This window comes from Lepisosteus oculatus, chromosome 9 (genome assembly GCF_040954835.1).
Source record: "Lepisosteus oculatus isolate fLepOcu1 chromosome 9, fLepOcu1.hap2, whole genome shotgun sequence".
Classification (NCBI taxonomy): domain Eukaryota; kingdom Metazoa; phylum Chordata; class Actinopteri; order Semionotiformes; family Lepisosteidae; genus Lepisosteus; species Lepisosteus oculatus.
The window spans coordinates 10931481-10950311 of record NC_090704.1 but is presented as its reverse complement, the minus strand read 5'-3'; the positions used below and the strand labels follow the sequence as shown (position 1 = coordinate 10950311).

General features: G+C 34.6%; 2 protein-coding genes across 4 annotated transcripts in view; one reads left to right on the top strand and one right to left on the bottom strand.

The window, feature by feature from the left end:
* selenoj (selenoprotein J) overlaps positions 1-18831 on the bottom strand; it is a 277040-nt gene that overhangs the window by 7078 nt on the left and 251131 nt on the right. Inside the window, exons 1-3 of one of the 2 annotated variants that reach the window (XM_006634962.3) lie at positions 1044-1149; positions 613-679; positions 26-202 (exon numbers count right to left, since the gene is read on the bottom strand). In XM_006634962.3, coding sequence (XP_006635025.2) covers positions 26-202; positions 613-679 — 244 coding nt within the window. In that variant the 5' untranslated portion in view covers positions 1044-1149. Of the gene's footprint in view, positions 1-25; positions 203-612; positions 682-1043; positions 1150-18831 lie in introns of those variants that run through there. The other variant, XM_069194128.1, reaches the window with a different exon arrangement.
* The window catches only part of LOC102685871 (guanine nucleotide exchange factor VAV3), a 78187-nt gene continuing 71218 nt past the window's right edge, over positions 11863-18831 (top strand). For both annotated transcript variants that reach the window (XM_069194127.1, XM_069194126.1), the window contains exon 1: positions 11863-12329. In XM_069194127.1, the coding sequence (XP_069050228.1) occupies positions 12123-12329 (207 nt within the window). In that variant the 5' untranslated portion in view covers positions 11863-12122. The remainder of the gene's footprint in view (positions 12330-18831) is intronic.

Below are 18831 nucleotides of genomic sequence, written 5' to 3'. Positions count from 1 at the left end.
CTACAGTGAATGTATGCATGGTTACCTCCACATTCTGTTAAAGACTCCAGCAACACAAATGCTTGGTCTCCATAGCAACTCTGCTGACCAGTTTCTCTTCTATAAAAGGGATTGGCCGATTGTGGTCTGAATTCTGGGCAAGGTTCATTTGATAAGATGGTATGAAGCATTTTCAGGTCATAAATCCAGTGGAGGGGTTGGGCTGTAAGCACAATATATGAGATAAGTCCTTCTTTTTTCTTTCTCGTTAAGCACTTTTACTATTGCATGTTACACCCTCATTTTCTTGAGAGGGTTTCTACATTTAACACTGCATATTAAAGCACTTTAATGTGCAAATAGCCTTCTCTGCTTTAATCAAGAGCTAACATTAGTCACACAGAAAGCTGCTCTTCTTGGAAAAAGGCAAATCTACTTTGAACTACATTAGGCGTTAACCCCCACAACCCATTTCATAAAAAGCAAAACAACTTTACATCCACCAGATGCTCAAACCTGATAAGTACTGCGAGTCGCTGAAGCTGTGAAAAACACTACGGTGCCGCGTTTGTGCCAGCATGACAATCATGTACATTTTTAAGAACAGCAGAAAAAAACAAGTTAAAATGTTACCTGCTGCATCTGCAACTGCCGCTCCAATAATTGCTCCGAGAATCCGGTCTTCCAAAGTCAGAGCCATCTACAGATTACAGTACCAAACACCATGCCTTCCATTAAAATATGCTCTGTTCTCGAGCTCGTATGCAAGTAACATTCTGTTCTTTAATTTTAATTCACAGTAAAACAGTTTTATAAAACAATCGGAATTTCCGGAAAAGAGAAGGAAACAGAAATAAAAAAACAGAAACTTGACATTTTGAAGATTGCAAACGTAGCTGTTCTGCAAGCGAGCTATCGTAGCTAACGCCTAGATACTAAGTATTAAGTACGATAGAGCAACAATATAAAGTGCTTCTAGATACAGCTTTAATTTAAAATTTTCGCGGAATAAAGTGTCAATAATATTAAACGTAGACACTAATATGCAATACATTTTATTTTACCTTTCATTCCCATGTACGTTTATTTCTTTCATTGAGCAGTTCATAATGTTTCGGTTATGAAACAACCTTTATACGTCAGCGGGCGTGCGCTAACCAGCCAATTACTGGAGAGATCTACAATTCTTCAACAAATCACCAAGCGACTTCTTGTTTCTGCAAGTTCTCTTTCCTGATAATTCGTCATCTTACAAAACAGTAGGAAAGTCATGTGGAATTGTCGTCCCGTATGGGTATTTGGTTTGTGGCAATGTCTATATGTTGTTAATATTGGATAATTTCTTTAAATTTCCAATATCCGAAAGAGAGAAGGACAATACAATTAACTTAAAGTGTTTTGAGCTAGCAGGATTTTTCTATGTCATTAATAAGTAACAACAACAACAAATGTACGCTCACTTCTCCTTGCGTAGAGTAGTAGGAAAAATACTTAGGTAATTCCGTAACAGTCAACTCAGCGGATCAAGGGACGAGTATTTATACTTTTTTTTTACGCATGAAGAGATCAGATCGCCCATGACTCCCCCTGGACGGGGAATGTAGTGGTGCAATTGGGGGTGATATACTTCTTTCAAGGTACAACATCGGTGTCTGGTGGGAGACTTGAACCCACAACTGATCAGTTATAAATCCACAATACTCTTCTTAAGTTGGCAGTACATATAGAAAATCTTGTTACTGTATATTCAGCACGTACACATATGCTGCTTATAATGAAAGTTAGTTTACCAATGCCACACAAACTGTTGATAATCATAGGGTGCAAATAGTTAAAACAAAGACCATATTTGCAGAATGGCAAAGGGCTGCACAAGTATAAGAAATGAGGAATAAATAATGTATCAATTTATGTCGCGAGTTGCAAGAGCCATAAGCGCATTATATGCAGATAGGTTCCTTCTAGTACTCCTAGTAATATTTTAGTTTAGTTTCCTGTTTTCTCCTTTTTCTTCTTTTAGGTGCTATATCAAGAGATCAGATGTGAACCCTGGTGACCAGCCACTAAATTAATTTACACATAATTAAAACAATTATATGTGGGTGGTTATATGCGTTATTGTTGTATCCAGTTGTCGTTAGACAGGTTTTACGAAAACTGTTTTTACATCATCCAAAAGTATTCAGATTTCTCTTGTTTGTCTAACCTGCTTTCGAAAAACATTTTTGGCGCTTAGCTCTCCACAAGTTTTAACATCCAGTCCTTGGTGTATATTTCCTAATCAGTAATCAATGCTGCAAAGGTTTAAAGCAATGGTTAAAATAAGCGGTATTGCAGTTACTGAGTAAACACAGAATATGCAATGTATATCTATACTGAGAAGCATTAAAAACAAAACAATGCTATTGTTTTATGCTTAATACATTTGAGTTTAATTAATAAAAAAAAGCTCATCAAGATTTTAATTTGTGCTTAAAGGATAAAATCTAAATTTTAATTCAATTAAAGTTGCTATCTGTGTTGTAAATGTTGCCTTGTGTTTATTGTATATCCCGTTGATAAAATTCTAATAGATAAAAATTACCTTGCATTTCCTGGTCTTATTTGTCATATATGACTAAACAAATGACTATACATTTGAGTTTAAAGGCCACATCCTAGCAAGTTTGAATACTCTTCTTTATAGGGTTCTGAAATGAGCATATCTTATTCATTACAAAGACTAGATTTTAATGGCTTCCACATATTTTGTCATTTTCTGTTTCTTTTGAATAGTCTTCTCCTGTTGGTAACCTTTCTTATTTAAAAATTACACTCCATATCCTTTGCTGATAGTTTGGTCCTTTTTTTCTTTCTTCGCACACCACTGGCAGAGACGTAGAGCACAACAGAAATAGTAAATCCCAAGAGATTTGTTCCATTTCCACGAAACTCTATCATCAAGAAACCTGGCTATTTTTCTCATTAGGATACTCTCTTGTGGTCTATTGATTTTTAAAACAGAACTGAAGAAAAATAAAACGCAAGGTAACTTTATTCCGCCTGCACTTTATGGTAGCTTTATACTAATGAACAAATGTTTAATCTCAGATAAGGTGCTTGCTGGATGAAGAAATGTATTTTCATTTGATAAAAATAAAAAAGAACATGCTAGCACAATATTGTTTGCTATTTTAATGTAAGGGGAAATGTTATATACAGCCTTAAATTGAAGAACAAAAATGTCATTCCATGTATAAAATCCATAATTTATTATAAATGTAAAAGGTTATTGGAATAATTATGGATTTCTGTATTGAAAAAGAAAAGATGTGCAGTGCTTGTTAGATGACCGGAAGTTGTTCCAAAAACGACAGGTCATCTTACACCACCTTCAGCAGCAGAGTCAGTATTTCCAGCATCCAAATAAATGAAACTGATAAACATACCACCCAATGACCTTTTCAATGTATATTCTCACCACATGGAAAAGGAAGGATGTATGGCTCATTGGGTAGAGTACTATAATAATGAAGTGTCATAGAAAAGCAGACAGCTTTACACAACACTGCACAAATAAAAGTAATCAGAATAAGCAATTTTCTAAAGAACATTAAAAGAGGCCATCTTAATATGAATGTGAAATTCTATAATAGCTCAAATACAGAAATTCAGAAGTCTGAATATATAATGGAAGAATTAGCTAGTTCTTGCCACTGGTAAGGTTTTCTGCTCTAGTCAGGCTTCCTTTGTTTCCTTTTCTATTTTTATTATTTTCAGTTAAGTCATTGTTAGTCATTTGTCTATGTATAACCATAGTGATCATCATATTACTGCCAGCATTTGCAAACAAATTAGGTATAAAGTGCACCAGTGGCACAGTGTGTGTAAATAGGTTTTCTGGATTTACCTGCCCCTTAAGCCATCTTTATAAATATAGCTTATAAATATAGCTGGGATAGAGATTTACATAGGCATTCAGACAACACACAATTCAATCAACAGTCAACAGGGAAGTGCTGATAAAATAACCCTCAAGCCCACAATATGTGACCTGAACAACACTGGAGGAACCTGGAAAACTTCTAGCAGTTTAGCTGCATTTACAAAAACCATTGTAAAATCCAGCTCATTCATGAAAGAGTGATTGCACTGGAGTTTGAGCTACAGGAGTTGAAAGAGCTTCGTGAGATGAAGGAGCTAGGAAACATCACATTCAGGGAGCTATGCACCTCAAATCATGTGCTAGCAGAAATACAAGAGAGAGAGGCGATGATCCCAGACTGTCAAATGAAGAAAAATACAGCAGTCTATCTAGACAATCCCTACTAACATCAGATTAAGGCAGACAATCCAGGTTTGGAGGCTCAAGGTAGGAACTCCTAGAAACCCTGATCACAAACACTGAAGGGCACATACCAATCACAGCATCTGCAATCAGTGTCAGTGACACCAAAAACCTAGAACAAAAGTGTTGGAACCGAGACAAGCATCATCAACAGTATGCTGTTCATTGGAGCCAGACATTATCTAGAGATACAGCTTCTGACACAGGCAGGTAAAGACTGAATTCCTTTTAAATCAGAAAGGAAGGGGTAAAATCTAAAGAACCCCAGCATGGGAGATAATGTACATAGGGAATACAATAAAAAAATCAAGGGGGAAAACCAAAATATTAAAGGAACAAATACTTTGTCGCTAACACTTTCATGCGGTACATATTAGAAAAAAATCACAAGAAACAGACAACTTATTCTTCAAAATCTGCATTCAGGCTGAGGAACATACAGTAAGAATGCCAGCAGCTGAAAATGAATTGGTACAGTAGATAAGGGAAACGACTGCTATCTTACCTATTTTTTCAAAACATCTATTTTCTTTTCAAACAAAATACAGTGAGTAAAACAGGTGAGAGAACCATAAGGAGACTGTGATCACAATTTAGTCTTGAACTAAAGACTTTAGACTTGAACTTTACTGTACTCTAAAAACTATAAAGAATCAAAACAATGGTTTACAACTTCAGGAAAGCTGGCTATGAGAAAATGGGACACAGCTTAAAAGAAGTAGACTGGGACATCATAGATATGAAATTAGTAGAAATTGGACTGAAGCTCCTTGTAGATATTCAGCTTGAAGTACAGAATAGATGTACCTCACAAGTAGGTAAATCAAAGTCAGAAAAGATGTAGCCATGTAGTTAAATAATAAAGAATAAGTAAAAGAAAGTACTTTATAAAGCATTAAAAAACAAGGTCCAGTTCATAAAAAGGAATATAATGAACAGCAAACTCAAGTCAAAAAGGAACTTTTAAATTCCAAAAAAGAAATAGGAATATAGCTAATAAGGCTAAAACTAATAATAAAATAAATAATTCTAGTCCTCAAAGTCCTCAAAGGCTTTCATAGATTCAACCCAATGGATATATTGCAAATCAACTCTTATTCATGAATCTGAGGGCATTTGTGGAAGCTACAGACAATGGCGTCTAAATCTTAGAACAAGAGGGCCTTCTTTATGCAGTATGCAGTATGGAACAAGCTGCCCAGCCATGCCATTGATATACCTTGGTTTCTTTCAAGAAATGACTGGATGAAGGTTACTGAAAAACCAAGTGAATTAAGATGGGCTGAATGGTCTCCTTTAGTTTTTATCTATTCACTGTGTATATATGTATATAAATATACACATTTTCTTTTAATTTGTCGTATCAACAATATACTGGTTTAAGCTCGAATAACTGCCCTGATTCTTAGAAAGATGGAAAAAAATGATCTAGAATATATTTAATGTAGGAGATACACAGTGTAGCGCCCTCATCAGGCAGTGATGGGGCACCAAGCAGACAAACAGTGGTGCTGGCGATGTCAGCCCCAGGAGAGCATGCTGGGATAGATGGGATCTTGTCTGGGATAGTTGGGAACTATCAGGAACATTAATTCCTGGGACTTGGGTGGAAGTTAATGAATTGGAGTACATGGTATGTAAGTGTACATATGTGGTCGTTCCATGTTTCCCCATTCAAGTCAGTGACCTCAGGTTCCCACTTTTTATTTAATAAAAGTCCTTTTAAGGATGGCGAAACTATGCCATTTTATTTAATAAAAGAGAACTTCCATCCCCACTCTTCTGTGTGTTTATTGCTCACGTTACAATATACTCTTTATAGATCACTTGCAATTGTTCCTTGGTTGGGTGTAGATTATGCTTTATAGCAAATAAATCCAAATGATCTAGAGGAAGAATTATTTAGACAGGTTTGAGAAAAATCTTCGTCTCCATGCAATTGTAAACTACATCAATAAAACTGAATTTTTCTGACCTCAAAATCAGTCATATCTAATCAGAAAACTAAATTAGTTTGATGTGTTTTTGCTTCTGGAAATTGGGGAAGGCAAACTTATTAAATTCACAAGCTGAACATTAACTTTTTTAAAGTTTAATGTATTAATGGTGTGATCTTGAAAAAAATAGATGCTTTATTTCATGTTGTGTCTGTTATCTGCATGTTCTGATTTCTGATGTGTAAGGGTGGTAAGAAAATAACTTTAAATATGTTTTTCAAATTTCAGGGAATGCTTTAAAAAACATTCACAAAGTGAACTAACATGTGACAAAAGAACAGTGTGTTCTGCCACTTTTAGAAAGGTTAAAGCTATGCTTCGGCTCTCTAGCATAAAACAGAACAGTTGCACAGGTATCAACTGTAATTACAGGATATAGTGGTATCAGCTGTATAGGAATCACCATAAATTACTTGTGAAATATACTGTACTAAAGGCTACTAGCTCCACAAAATGCTTGCAATGTCACTTGCATAAACATTTGGAAAAGAGCTCAGGTTTAAAGCTTTGATCATCTGTCATCCCAGTGGGATCATGCCATCTTGTGCCAGGACTTTAAAATAGCAGCAGGGGGAAGTGGAGATAGACACTGACCTCGAACACACTGAGCTCTCCACTTCCTTCCTGTGCTGGCCTGCCTTATCAGGTTTCCTTCATCTTCCTCATGACAATTTGCTGGCTTACCAAAATGACTGTGAACCACTAGTTTGCCCCAATTCCCTTCTATACTGAATAAGAATTTTCCATCTTACACAATATGCAGGAATACTTTACACTCTCACTTACAGTGTATATAAACCTGCTTAAAACTTGTATATATTTAATGTGTAAAAGATAGCTTATTATTTTCTATTTTATGATCCTATTACATTCTAGTATCAAATTATGTATTTTATCATTTTTAGATACTTGTATTATTAGTTTTTTAAAATTATTTTTCATATACAATGTACCCATCTGCCCATCTATTGTATAGACACTGACGTGCCAATGTGCAAATACCAATTTAATCTTAATGGAGTTATGTGGTTAAATAAATGATTAAAAATATATGACATCACAGGAGAGTAAAAATTACATGTCAATTTTAATGCAATCTAGGTCAGATTACATTCTCCCAATACTAACCCTAATTTAGAATACCTTTAAGGCAGACTATGATTCTGACTATGATTTTAAATTAATAAGACACAAGGTTAAATCTAAACTTATGATCATTGCCGAGTCTAGACTATTTTATCGGTCCTGTGAACAAAAATATGTATTTAGGTCTTTCCAATTCTACATTAAAAAGACATACTGTACCATTCTTATAAAGTATCATCAAATTGACATTTTTAAAATACAAAAAAAATGTTTGTAACTTTTGACACAGTATTTCCCAATCCTGACATAAAAAAATAAATTAATCAACAAAACCTGCTTATACAGTGCTTATACAGTATCTCACTAACCACCCTTCCTCATTCTGCTCTTAAAGATTGCTAAAATAGCAGAGTGATGAGCAGTTGAACCTGGACATAAGCCAAGTTCCCCTTGATCTACTGTTGACTTCCAGTAGGATTACGTACACTAGGCGTGCAGCTGCCTTTAGTTTGGATCCCTGCTATTTTCTGAAATGTCATCATCATTGTAGATGTTATGTGTGGATCTTTAAAGGAACATCCCTTGAAAGCTTTGTAATCAATTTCAAAACATTATAATGTTGTTTTTTCTCACCCATTCATATTTATTTAGTTTGCACATTGGTTTGTATATTCAAATTGAAAGTCAGTTTTTATTTATGATGACATTGAGATGATCTGTATTAGGAAAATGTAACACACTCACATGTGTGACAGGTATAGGGTCTCATTTGAGTTCCATAACCTTAAATGTACTAATGAACACATATAATCACTTACAAAGGAACAGGGTTTATTCCATGCTGAAAAGAAAAGAAAGGAAACACAATGTTTCGGCCGTGGAGTCTTCTCCAGGTGTGAGTTTCATAATATTAATGGGTCAGAATACTTGATTGAGCAATAAACCTCACACCTGAAGAAGGCTCCACAGCCAAAACATTGTGTTTCCTTTCTTTTCTTTTCAGCATGGAATAAACCCGTGGAATTACCTGTTCCTTTGCAGCCTATGCATGCTGATGCAACTACCTATTTTAATTACTTACAGCTGTCCATTAACATGTTAGACTGCAGGAACTAGTATTTAGGTATTGATTAATGTATTTAAGCTTTGTAGTGTGCACTAATTTGAGATATTTCGATTGTACATTTCCCTATTTATAAATAAATATAATTAGGCAAAATGATTATTTTCCTTACTGCTCAGTAATACAGTCCTATACTGTAATACCTGAGCTTTAACAAACTCCAATATAGCTGACATGACTATTACAGCAAAGTGTCTTCATTCTGCTCGTTCTTGAATGGTTTATTGCTCAATCAAGTCTTCTGACCCACTAACATTATGAAACTCTAGCAATTGTTAACATTGTTATCATAGTGGTACAAAATGTAGGAATAGAAGTAAATATTGTTATGCATAACAATGTATGTATTTTATACTTAAAGGTATAGAGGAAGTTAGACCTGATAGATTTAAGATTAGGATAATAAATGTGTGCATTCTTTATTTCTCTGAATTGTGAAACTTGGCAGCTGTTTTTGTCTTGCCCCACAGCTCCTTTACAATGAATGAACAGTTTCCATAAATCCGAGGTTAATCTCAGGGTAATGTTTGTTTTTCTGGAACTGGTACTGTACCCAGGAACTTTCTCCATACAAACTTTCTCTAATAAATCACATTACCACAATGTACTTTATTACTGTTTTTCACATAAGAGGGAATCACTAAAATGATTTAAAATATGAATTCTGCTAGTGACACTTGGCACAATTCTTACTTTTCATGCTACTAGTAAATATTTAACAGAGATTAGCAGTTTATGGGTGTTTACTATAGAAGCAGTAACTAAAAGAAAAAGGAACATAAGTGAAGTAAAATAATTTAATGACAAAGTTTATTGCATTTTTCAGAATGAGTGATTATAAATATAAAACCAGACTCATGTATGTTTTGATGAATCATCAAATCTATCCATTTTCCTACACACAAAATTCCAAACTCCTTATAACATACTGAAATAAGAGAATATAAACTCCAGCACAGAAACAGAGCAAAACAATCTACGTATGCACAATTTGAATAGCTGATTTGATTGGCTCTTGTTGGCCATATTTGTTCATAGAACAACTTTGCATAATTACATTGATAAAATATGATACGACGTTAATACATACCAAGATTCCAGTCAAATGAATGAAAGGTTCCTGAGAAGTTGTCAGTACAGGATGTTGTGTTTATCTTGAAACTACAAAATATTCTACACTTGGACTCCCATTTATACAGCTACTCTTTAATGGTCATAAGAGTGTATGTTATAATACTTTAATGCAACATTGCTCAACAATGATAGTTGAACCATATTTCTCACAGGTTTGTAAAATGGACGCTGTTCCTTTTATTCTAGTTGGTCTACTTTACATACTTGTTAAAATGTGGTTTTGCTTTAGGCACCCTCTCTAATAAGAATGTTAGTAAATGAATTGCATCATCTTGATTCTCTAGATTATTTCTCCCTAAACTCACCACAGTAAAATATACACTCAACAAGCAACATAACAGGAACACACAACGAGTAACATGTTGGGCCTCTGGGGTTTTCAGGAAGTGCTTGGTAGGTATTCCACAAGGTTTAAAAATATCTGCAGCACAAGCTGCATTTCGCTCATTAGGCAGGAATTCCTTCAGCTGAAGTTATGACACCAGACTGTGTGGTATTGAACTCCATCTCCCACCAGCTCTTCCAGTTTTCAGTAGGACTGAGGTCTGGGAGTTGTCTGTGCCAGCGTGGGTAATGGAACTCATTCTCACTCTTCCCCACCATCCACAGACTGGTTGACTGGGAATTGTTGATATTTTAGACATCTCATATGATATTTTAAATAAGCAATTAAACTATAAAACTATAGCTTTGGTTATATAGTTATATAATCTTTAACTAGTGATAGATTTATTCCATGCTGAAAAAAAGAAGAAAGAAAACACAATGTTTCGGCCGTGAAGCCTTCACACCTGAAGAAGGCTTCACGGCTGAAATGTGTTTTGTTTCTTCTTTTTTCCAGCATGGAATAAACCTATTACTTGTTCCTTTGCAGCCTACGCATGCTGACGCAGCTACCCACCTAATCTTTAACAAGATAATCATATAACATAGACGTCTTTTTGTGTGCTTAGAATATTGTTTACAAAGTAACATGTGTGCTTTATCTTCATTTCCTTTTTAAAGAAGCCAGTAAAATTCCTTAGGGCATAAACACGTTCCCTGAAATTGGAAATTTGCAGCCATTAAAGCATTGCTTCTGGAACTGAATACATACATACAGTACTACATACAGTACAGTATTCCAAGAGGATAAAAGCACACAGTCTCTTTCACCAGTAAAAACTAAATTCGTCAAATACATCAAAGAAATTATAACATGAGAGGAAATTCACTGTAAAACAATGGAGCTGCAAATGCAGTTAAGGCAGAAAACACTTCTTTTTCTTAAGATTTTGTATTCTTAAGAGCCCATGATCAACCATTTCACTTGCTGTAGCGTTCTTTGCAAAACATTCTTAGATAATTATTTAATTATTTACAACAGATAGAGCATTACTCTTCAATGTCCTTTTCTGGTATGCCATATTTACCAAAGTACAAAAGGCTAGTCACTTTCTCTTTGCCATAAACCAATGCTATTTGTATATTGTATATACTGTATACAATATTTCCCATGCTAACTATTTAATGCTGGTTATATTTGGTTATGGACGTAATTGTGTATTGTTGCAAAGCAGATTTCACAGATATATTTCTTGAATGGAAGAATACTTCAGGCTTAGACAGTGACTTTGTAAGACTTTTTTTTTTTGCAATTCTTCCTATTAAAATCCATTATCGCCCACAACATCATCTCTGACCTATCATTGACACATCTGTGAGCTCCCATCCCCCTTTTGATAAATAATTCATGGTTTGACGCCACGGGCATATGTCTAATGTCTCTGATGTCCCCAAACGTGTTTCTGATATCCTTTAGGGGATAAAAAAAACGATGGTTTAAACAATAACGTGCAACAAACAACGTGATTTACAAATTTAAACAGCTTATTGATAACAGTGTTTTTTTTTTTACTTAGTAAAGTTGATTAGCCAAGAGTTTTGAACAACACTGAATTGCATTGTTACCGTCACCTCCACTGATAGGGACTAATACCCTATATTTTTTAGGCTTCGTTTACGATGACACATTTGTCAGCAATTGCTTCTTTCTCACTGTTCCGTTCATCGGGCTATGACCGACCGGACTATAGAGGTGTATTTGCAAACACAGACTCGGGACGGAGCTTTGAGCAGGCACTGTCTACAGTATTATATGGAACGTGTGAGTGGCAGACGGAAGAGAGAGAGTGAGACCGCAGCAGCAGCAAGATAGCAAGGGGAGGGAGCAGAGCAAGCTGTCAGCTGCACAGCTCGGTAGCTTGAAAGTCTGTGCAAGCTCTATACATCGATGTCTACCCGTTTGCGTGCGCAATGCAAAAGTGGGAAGTGAAATTGCATTTTATTTCTGTATTTCACTTCCACGTTGGTAGTCTACAAGGGAGATACGGTTTGTAAATATATTAATTTAATCCCGGTTATCTTTTCTTTGAACAGCAGTAATTTAAATACGTAGCTATAGATTTTTATAAATTAACATTATTTGAACAAAATAATGATGGAACATTGGAGGCAATGCGCGCTGTGGCTGATCAATTGTAAGGTGCTACCACCGAACCATCGGGTTACATGGGAGTCTGCCCAGGTATTTGATTTAGCCCAGACCTTAAGAGACGGGGTTCTTTTGTGCCAGCTTCTGAACAACCTGAGACCTCAGTCCATTAATCTTAAGGAGATAAATCTGAGACCGCAGATGTCACAGGTAAGAACAGTGTTTACATTTTCTTTCGCCGTACATTGTCACTGTAGTAATGTGATGATGACAGTTTTCTTTCCAACAAAAAGGACCATACAGCTGGCCTTTGTGTAAGTATGATTTGCTGTAAAACACTTGGTAACATCCTCTTTCATTTGGTAATAATTTTTTAAACATCTAGCTAACATAGTAAAGCAAAGCAACTTTCACAACTGTATTTAATTGGTCTTCGCATTGTGACATCCATATGTTTTCTAGCAACAGAACAGGAAGGGTAAAAAAAAGGATACAAAACGAAAATAATGAACGTTTTAGTCTGAATCTATGTACATTGAGGGATCTGAGCTTGTCTTTTACTTTGCCTAATGAAAGCATCACCTTAACTTTACGTACCGAGAAAGTATAAGGAAGTTATTTTAGTAAGAACCGTTATCTCAACGCAAACAATTCTGCCCTCTATAGGTGTAACGCCGGACCAGGATGTTTATGGCAAGTTACAGTAAAACAATGTAATGTTACAATGTAACAGCCAAAAAGCCGGAAAGAAAAGGCAAACCAGTGCACACATACAAAAAACAAAACGCACTTTTGATAACATTTGAGCGTTCTGCATCTTCATAGAATAATGTAAAACTTAAGAGAGAAAGAATGTTAAAACATCCCGTGAGTCACATCTTACTATAGCGTTATTTCAGCAAATTGGGTTTTATTTATATTTGCAGCAATAATTGTTTTTATTTAATGAGGAACAGTTAATTATGACAGTGCGAATAAAAATAATAGCCAGATCAATTTACTGGACTGGACAAGTAAGAAAGATTACCTGGCACTCAAAGTTACAACATGTTAGAGTGAAGAATAGCAGAGTATGTACAGTACTGTATATGTTTAGTCATACGACAACAGTTCTCTAGTATATTTCAAGGTCTGGTGTTATTTTTGGCTCCTCAGAATGCTGCAAGGACAGTTTCATTTGAAACTATCACACAAGAGGTTGGCTATTGTAGAATCCTGTCCTGTTTGAATGCTTGGTTCACGGGATAAGAAACCTGCTCAGTTTCTGCACCTTAAGGGGCAAACGTTCCCGGAATGAACTGAGGCCTTCTTGCACAATGGGTAATGATGGTTCTATCTTACTTCATATTTACTGTATCATACTAGATAGTTCGTCTGCTCTGGCGCTCACTGATGCTTTTCAATATATTTATTACACGTTCGTTGTTCATATTCAATAAAATATTCACTGCTATCCAGTAAAAGCATTTACATGATTTTTGAAATTTTGGTTAAAATTTGAAGATTAAGATTAGAAGAGGTTAGTTTCATAAATGGGTACTGATCTGTCCTTGACCAGTCATTATGATTGAGACTTAGTCAGGAACTTCAGCATTGCATTTGAAAATACTTCCAACTGAAAATGCCCTTTGCCATCTATCATAAATTTAAGAGGACTGCTTGCAAAATATTCGCTATAACAAAAATACAGTTAATGTTTTTGAATGCTGCCCACATTACCAAGTGAATATCAACATTGTCAGTGTCCATAAGATGGTTTATTCAGAAACTTTATGTCCTTAACCTATATTAAGGGTTTAACCTGTATTTATGTTACTTGAGTATTTTGTACTCAAGACATAGTTTGGAAAACCCAGACCAAAATAGAAATGCTTTTCATTACCGGGTTCAGATTAACATGACTAAGGGGTTTAATGCAAATTCCAAAATTAATTATTCATGAATTTAGAGACAGCTATTTTATCATTTCCACTCTACAGCACATGAGACATTCGCTGAGCTGACTCAAGGGAAAGAAAAGAAACAAAAGCCTGAAAATGTGCCATGCAATACAGGGTGAAAGCAAATCTTTTTGTGGATCAGTTGTAAATTGTATTCACAGGCTTTCAGAAATGAGTGTTACCACACTACTTGTGTAGATTGAAATATACATATAACAATTGTGATATAAGTCTAACTTAAATGTATGTTTAAATGGCTATAGACATTGGTCTTGTCTCTTAGCCTGTCTGAACGTTCACCAACTGTTACAAGTATTTGATTTTGATTCTGAGCATTGAAAGGTAGTAAATATAAATTATATAATGAGTGGTTAAGGCAGTGAACATATTGAACATAATGAGCTCATATGAAGTGAAATTTCGTATATGCAATTATGGAAACGATTGACCAATTCTGATTTTAAAAAGTAGAATATGAATTTGACTGATATGAAGATATGCTTTCTACATTAACAGAAATTAGGTATAATTTGTATTTTATTGTCATCACGGTATGTTTGATTGAAAGGAAAAAGCACCAGATGTAACAGATGTAAGTGTGTGTTGTCTTTTTAATTTTATGATAGTTTTCCAATTATGAAACATAGTAGATTGCGATGCAAGTACAGGGCCTTTTTGCTCAGTGTAAGTGATTTTTAAAAAGGGTATAACAGGATCTTGTTAATAAGATAAGAGCTGTTTCAAGAAAGGTAGGTTCATGCATGACGACAAGGTGGTGTCTTTTTAAAGGTCAGAGTATTCCTCCGAATAATGTACATAGCTGAGCATGACCTGAGAACTGAGAGTATTATTATAGCCGTGGGTAACTGTACTGCCAGATGTAGTGATCTGTGCTTATTGGTAGAAAGTATTAGTTTAGAGGTCAGTAGTTTGTGAAAAATGCTTGGTGACTGGTGTCCAGAATGTCCTGTCCTTATTACTTAAGGTGCACAAAACTGTTAGAGCATTTATCCAAACTAGAGCATATTAAGCAAATTAAACCCTGGAGGCTTTTGAGTGCCAAGAATCAGTTTTGTTTTGTAATTTATGCATTAACATTTTTAAAAGGTAATGTCAGGAAGAGTTACAAATTTGCCCAATTAGGGATCATTAAGACATACGGTATGATGCCACACTTAGCAAAATAATATTGCTTTTCATGCCTTTAGTCACTTGAAAGCCTGTAGTTTTCTTTCCCTTTGTGCTGTGTGCATTCTGGACATATAAATCAAAATCAGACAGAACAACTGCCTCTGCAGTTTCAAAGAAAGCAGCAGGCTATTAAATTTATTAGTAAAACCAACAGACGCTGCAGTTTTACATTAATAATGACCTTAATTAAATGGAGAGATATCCAGGAAATTGAAAGAGCAATGCATTGAAGTTAAATCTGTCATTCAGCAACTGACCTGTGTTTCCAGGGACTGATACCATCTCAGCGTTATTAAATTCTCTTACCTATAGCTTTTAGAAGCATGTCTCTAGACGTTATTTATGCCAAAGTAAATTTTACATTTCAGATACTTAAATGATTAAAAAACATATAATATACAGTAGATATTATATACTAGAAAGTGAAAATATTCAACAGGATTGAGGCTGAGAGATTAATGTGGTGCTGCTTGGTTGTAGAATTTACCTGGGGAAAATTTTTTAAAAATGAACACTTATTATAAGTTTACTATATTTTTTAAATTAAACATTGTTTTTATATAAGCCTATGGACTCTTTCTGGCACATAGTAATTTATTTAAAATAGGTTGAAAGTGAAAATAAAGTACCTTAGTCTTATAGTGAAAAAATGCGTTTTAAGTTCCCCAGCTTTGTATTATTTTAGGTTGGTTGACCACTACTAAAATTATGCAAAGTATGGGTTTTCTGGGTAGCCCTAGGCCTTTTTTATTTTTCTATCATTGTCAATTCAAGAGTTTGAAATACTTCAGTATTGGTTTAATACAGTTTCCATGTAAGAAGTGCCTCGCACTCTCTTCACCGAAAATATAAGATCTTCCATCTGCTGTTGGAAAGAGCTTACAGAGTTAAAAAAACAGACACAGTTACCTGGATCTTAATTCTATTGGAAAACTGCGTAACTGCTATTCTGAATTTCCAAAATGTGTAAATTTTAAGGAGAGTAATTTCATCTCAAACATCAAAAAAGTAAAATTCACATTTTGACCGTAATTTTAAGTAAAGTTGCTAATTTGTTTAAACAAACTAAAGCGTTTGTCTTCTGGTTTTAGAAAAAAATAATAAGCCGTTCCTTTTAAAATAGCTAATGACAAGGTAAACATTTATAGTAAAAGCTTTTACTGTAGTTAAAGGGTAGAACATATTGTAGCGTCTACTTAGGCAGGGAAGCAAGCCACTTTTAGGTTGTATTTTAATAAAATCAAACCTTCCTGCTAATAATCTCTGGAAATTTTCCTTTCATTACGTACAGACTCAGAGCCTGGAGCAGCTGCCCTTGTAGTCTAATTGGTATTTGGCAACTAATGAATTAGTTGAGAAAAGTATAAGTGTAAGCGCTGAAGCTCAGCATTTCCTCATTCTGGTCTACAGTAGCTTTTATGTGCTATAGCAGAATAATGAATACAAAGACCCTGGTTTCAAAACAGTTTTTCTACATTAAGCAAATTCTCACCATAGATAATATGCTACTGTCTTCCCAAGTATATGGAAATTCTGAAAGGCCTGCAATTAATGTATTTGTTACAATTGGTCCCAATTTTTTCTCTGCGAACAAAAGGATCTCATTATCGGCTAAATTTGTTGAAAGATGTAGATTTCGCTATAAACTGTTCAGGTTCCATGATTTAACTTGTGTTTCTTTTTAGTAATGAAATACTTACATGGAGTAAAGACTGTTTTATAACATTTGCTCTTACACACTCTTCCTGTAATCACAGTACAAAGTGATATCATAATAGAGCTATTTATATTGTGCTCTTAAGAACCAACAATTTAAATAATTGTATTAAATAAAAAGCACATATAACAGTAAAAGATTAAAATTCACAAGCATGAAAGAAAGAAGATTGCAGAGGATAAAACCAAAAAAAGTGCCTTTTGGAAAATGTAAATGTTCAGGCTGTATAAGTCTAATGAGGCCCAGTGAGTCTGGGGTGGTATATGAGGGCTTTTTGCAATATTGCAATAAATGTAAAAGACCAGTCGTCTTGAAGTATGCAGGGTCTTAGCCTCCTGTACATTCCTGGATTGTTCTCTTGTTTTTCCCTTTCCTGATGTAGATATCCTGCTGTAAGTTCACAGTTGTTTACGCGTTCAGCCTGCTTACAATTAAACTTAGTTCACCAGACACGCACCCTGCTGTGGAACATGTTATTGTTAACTTATTTTCCTTATCCTTTTTCCAAAGCAGCTTAATTTTCCAATTATTTTTAACATATTAGTATTGCTACCAATTTATACAGATGGGGGTTTGCTTGAGTACTTTGCTTAAGGTCACATGAACAGTTTGCACACCTGTATTTCACCCCAAAATCTTTAATCAAAAGATTATAACACTACTAGTCACTACTCCACTATCCTCCAGGCTCTCTAATCTAAAAATGCGATTTGATTTTTATTAAATCAAATGTAATCAAATGATTCCTAGAAGTAAATGATCAAGTATCCTTTATTAGTATAACCTTTCACACTATTTTCACACTCAGTTTGAAAGGATGAAGGGCTTTTACTGTCTTGTTAGATAGTACCTTTGGCATCATTTTAAATAAACTTTTTGCAGATTTTTACATGGTTGAGTAGCCATCTTATCATTAGACCAGAGACTCGCACACGTGCAGTGACCTTTCATTTGGTCACCAAGGAAACTGACCTTCAGTCCTCGAGGGATCAAAATGCTGAACAGCTCTGCAATGGAGCTGCACATTTTATTTTCTTAATTAGCAAGGCTATAGATTAAATATTTTAAATTCCAATTAATGTTTGTGTAACAACACTATCTTATTTTTTGTTAAGGATATAGAATTATGTGGTTTTATGGAAGTTCAAAATTGAAAATGTAGAGAAAAAGGAATATTTCTTATTGGAAGATAAAGAATAATAATACTGTATATTGCTCAAATGGGTGATATATTCATCTTAAAGCATATGATTTAGCATGCATGTAAGATCTATATTATAAAAATGTTTGCAGTTCTGATTAATCGAAGCATATTTCCTCTTAGTATTCCTCTTTATATTGGAATAATTCATTGCCTGTTAGTGTAATCTCTGTGTTCTGAATTGAGTATTAAACTGGGGAAAGATAGACATTCTCAGAAATTTGATTTGCATTTTGTGTTAAAGGCTCTGTCTTTTATGTTAGGGGATTTATCTACAAATCTCTCCCCTTTTGATGTCAGCCATCTGTTAAAATATCTTAAAATTAACAATCCCATATAAAGCGAGAGCAATGTGGTCAGTGTGTAGTCTAAGCATGAAGCAATGTATTACTTTTATGTTTTTGCATTCCTAAGTCTGTTTTGGTGCTTATATTTGAGCAAAGTACTTTTTACGAATTTAATATAAATCCTATATTACATGCTAGACTTCTGTATATATGCACTAGAAGTAGAATGTCCCTATATGAACTATATACACTATATAAGAACTATATGGACAGGCTCTGTAACTTTGGTTCTAATTATAATGAAAGCAATTCTAATTAAAATTAATTTTATGTGAGAAAATATTATTCTAATTGAAGCTGAAAACCACAACTGGGA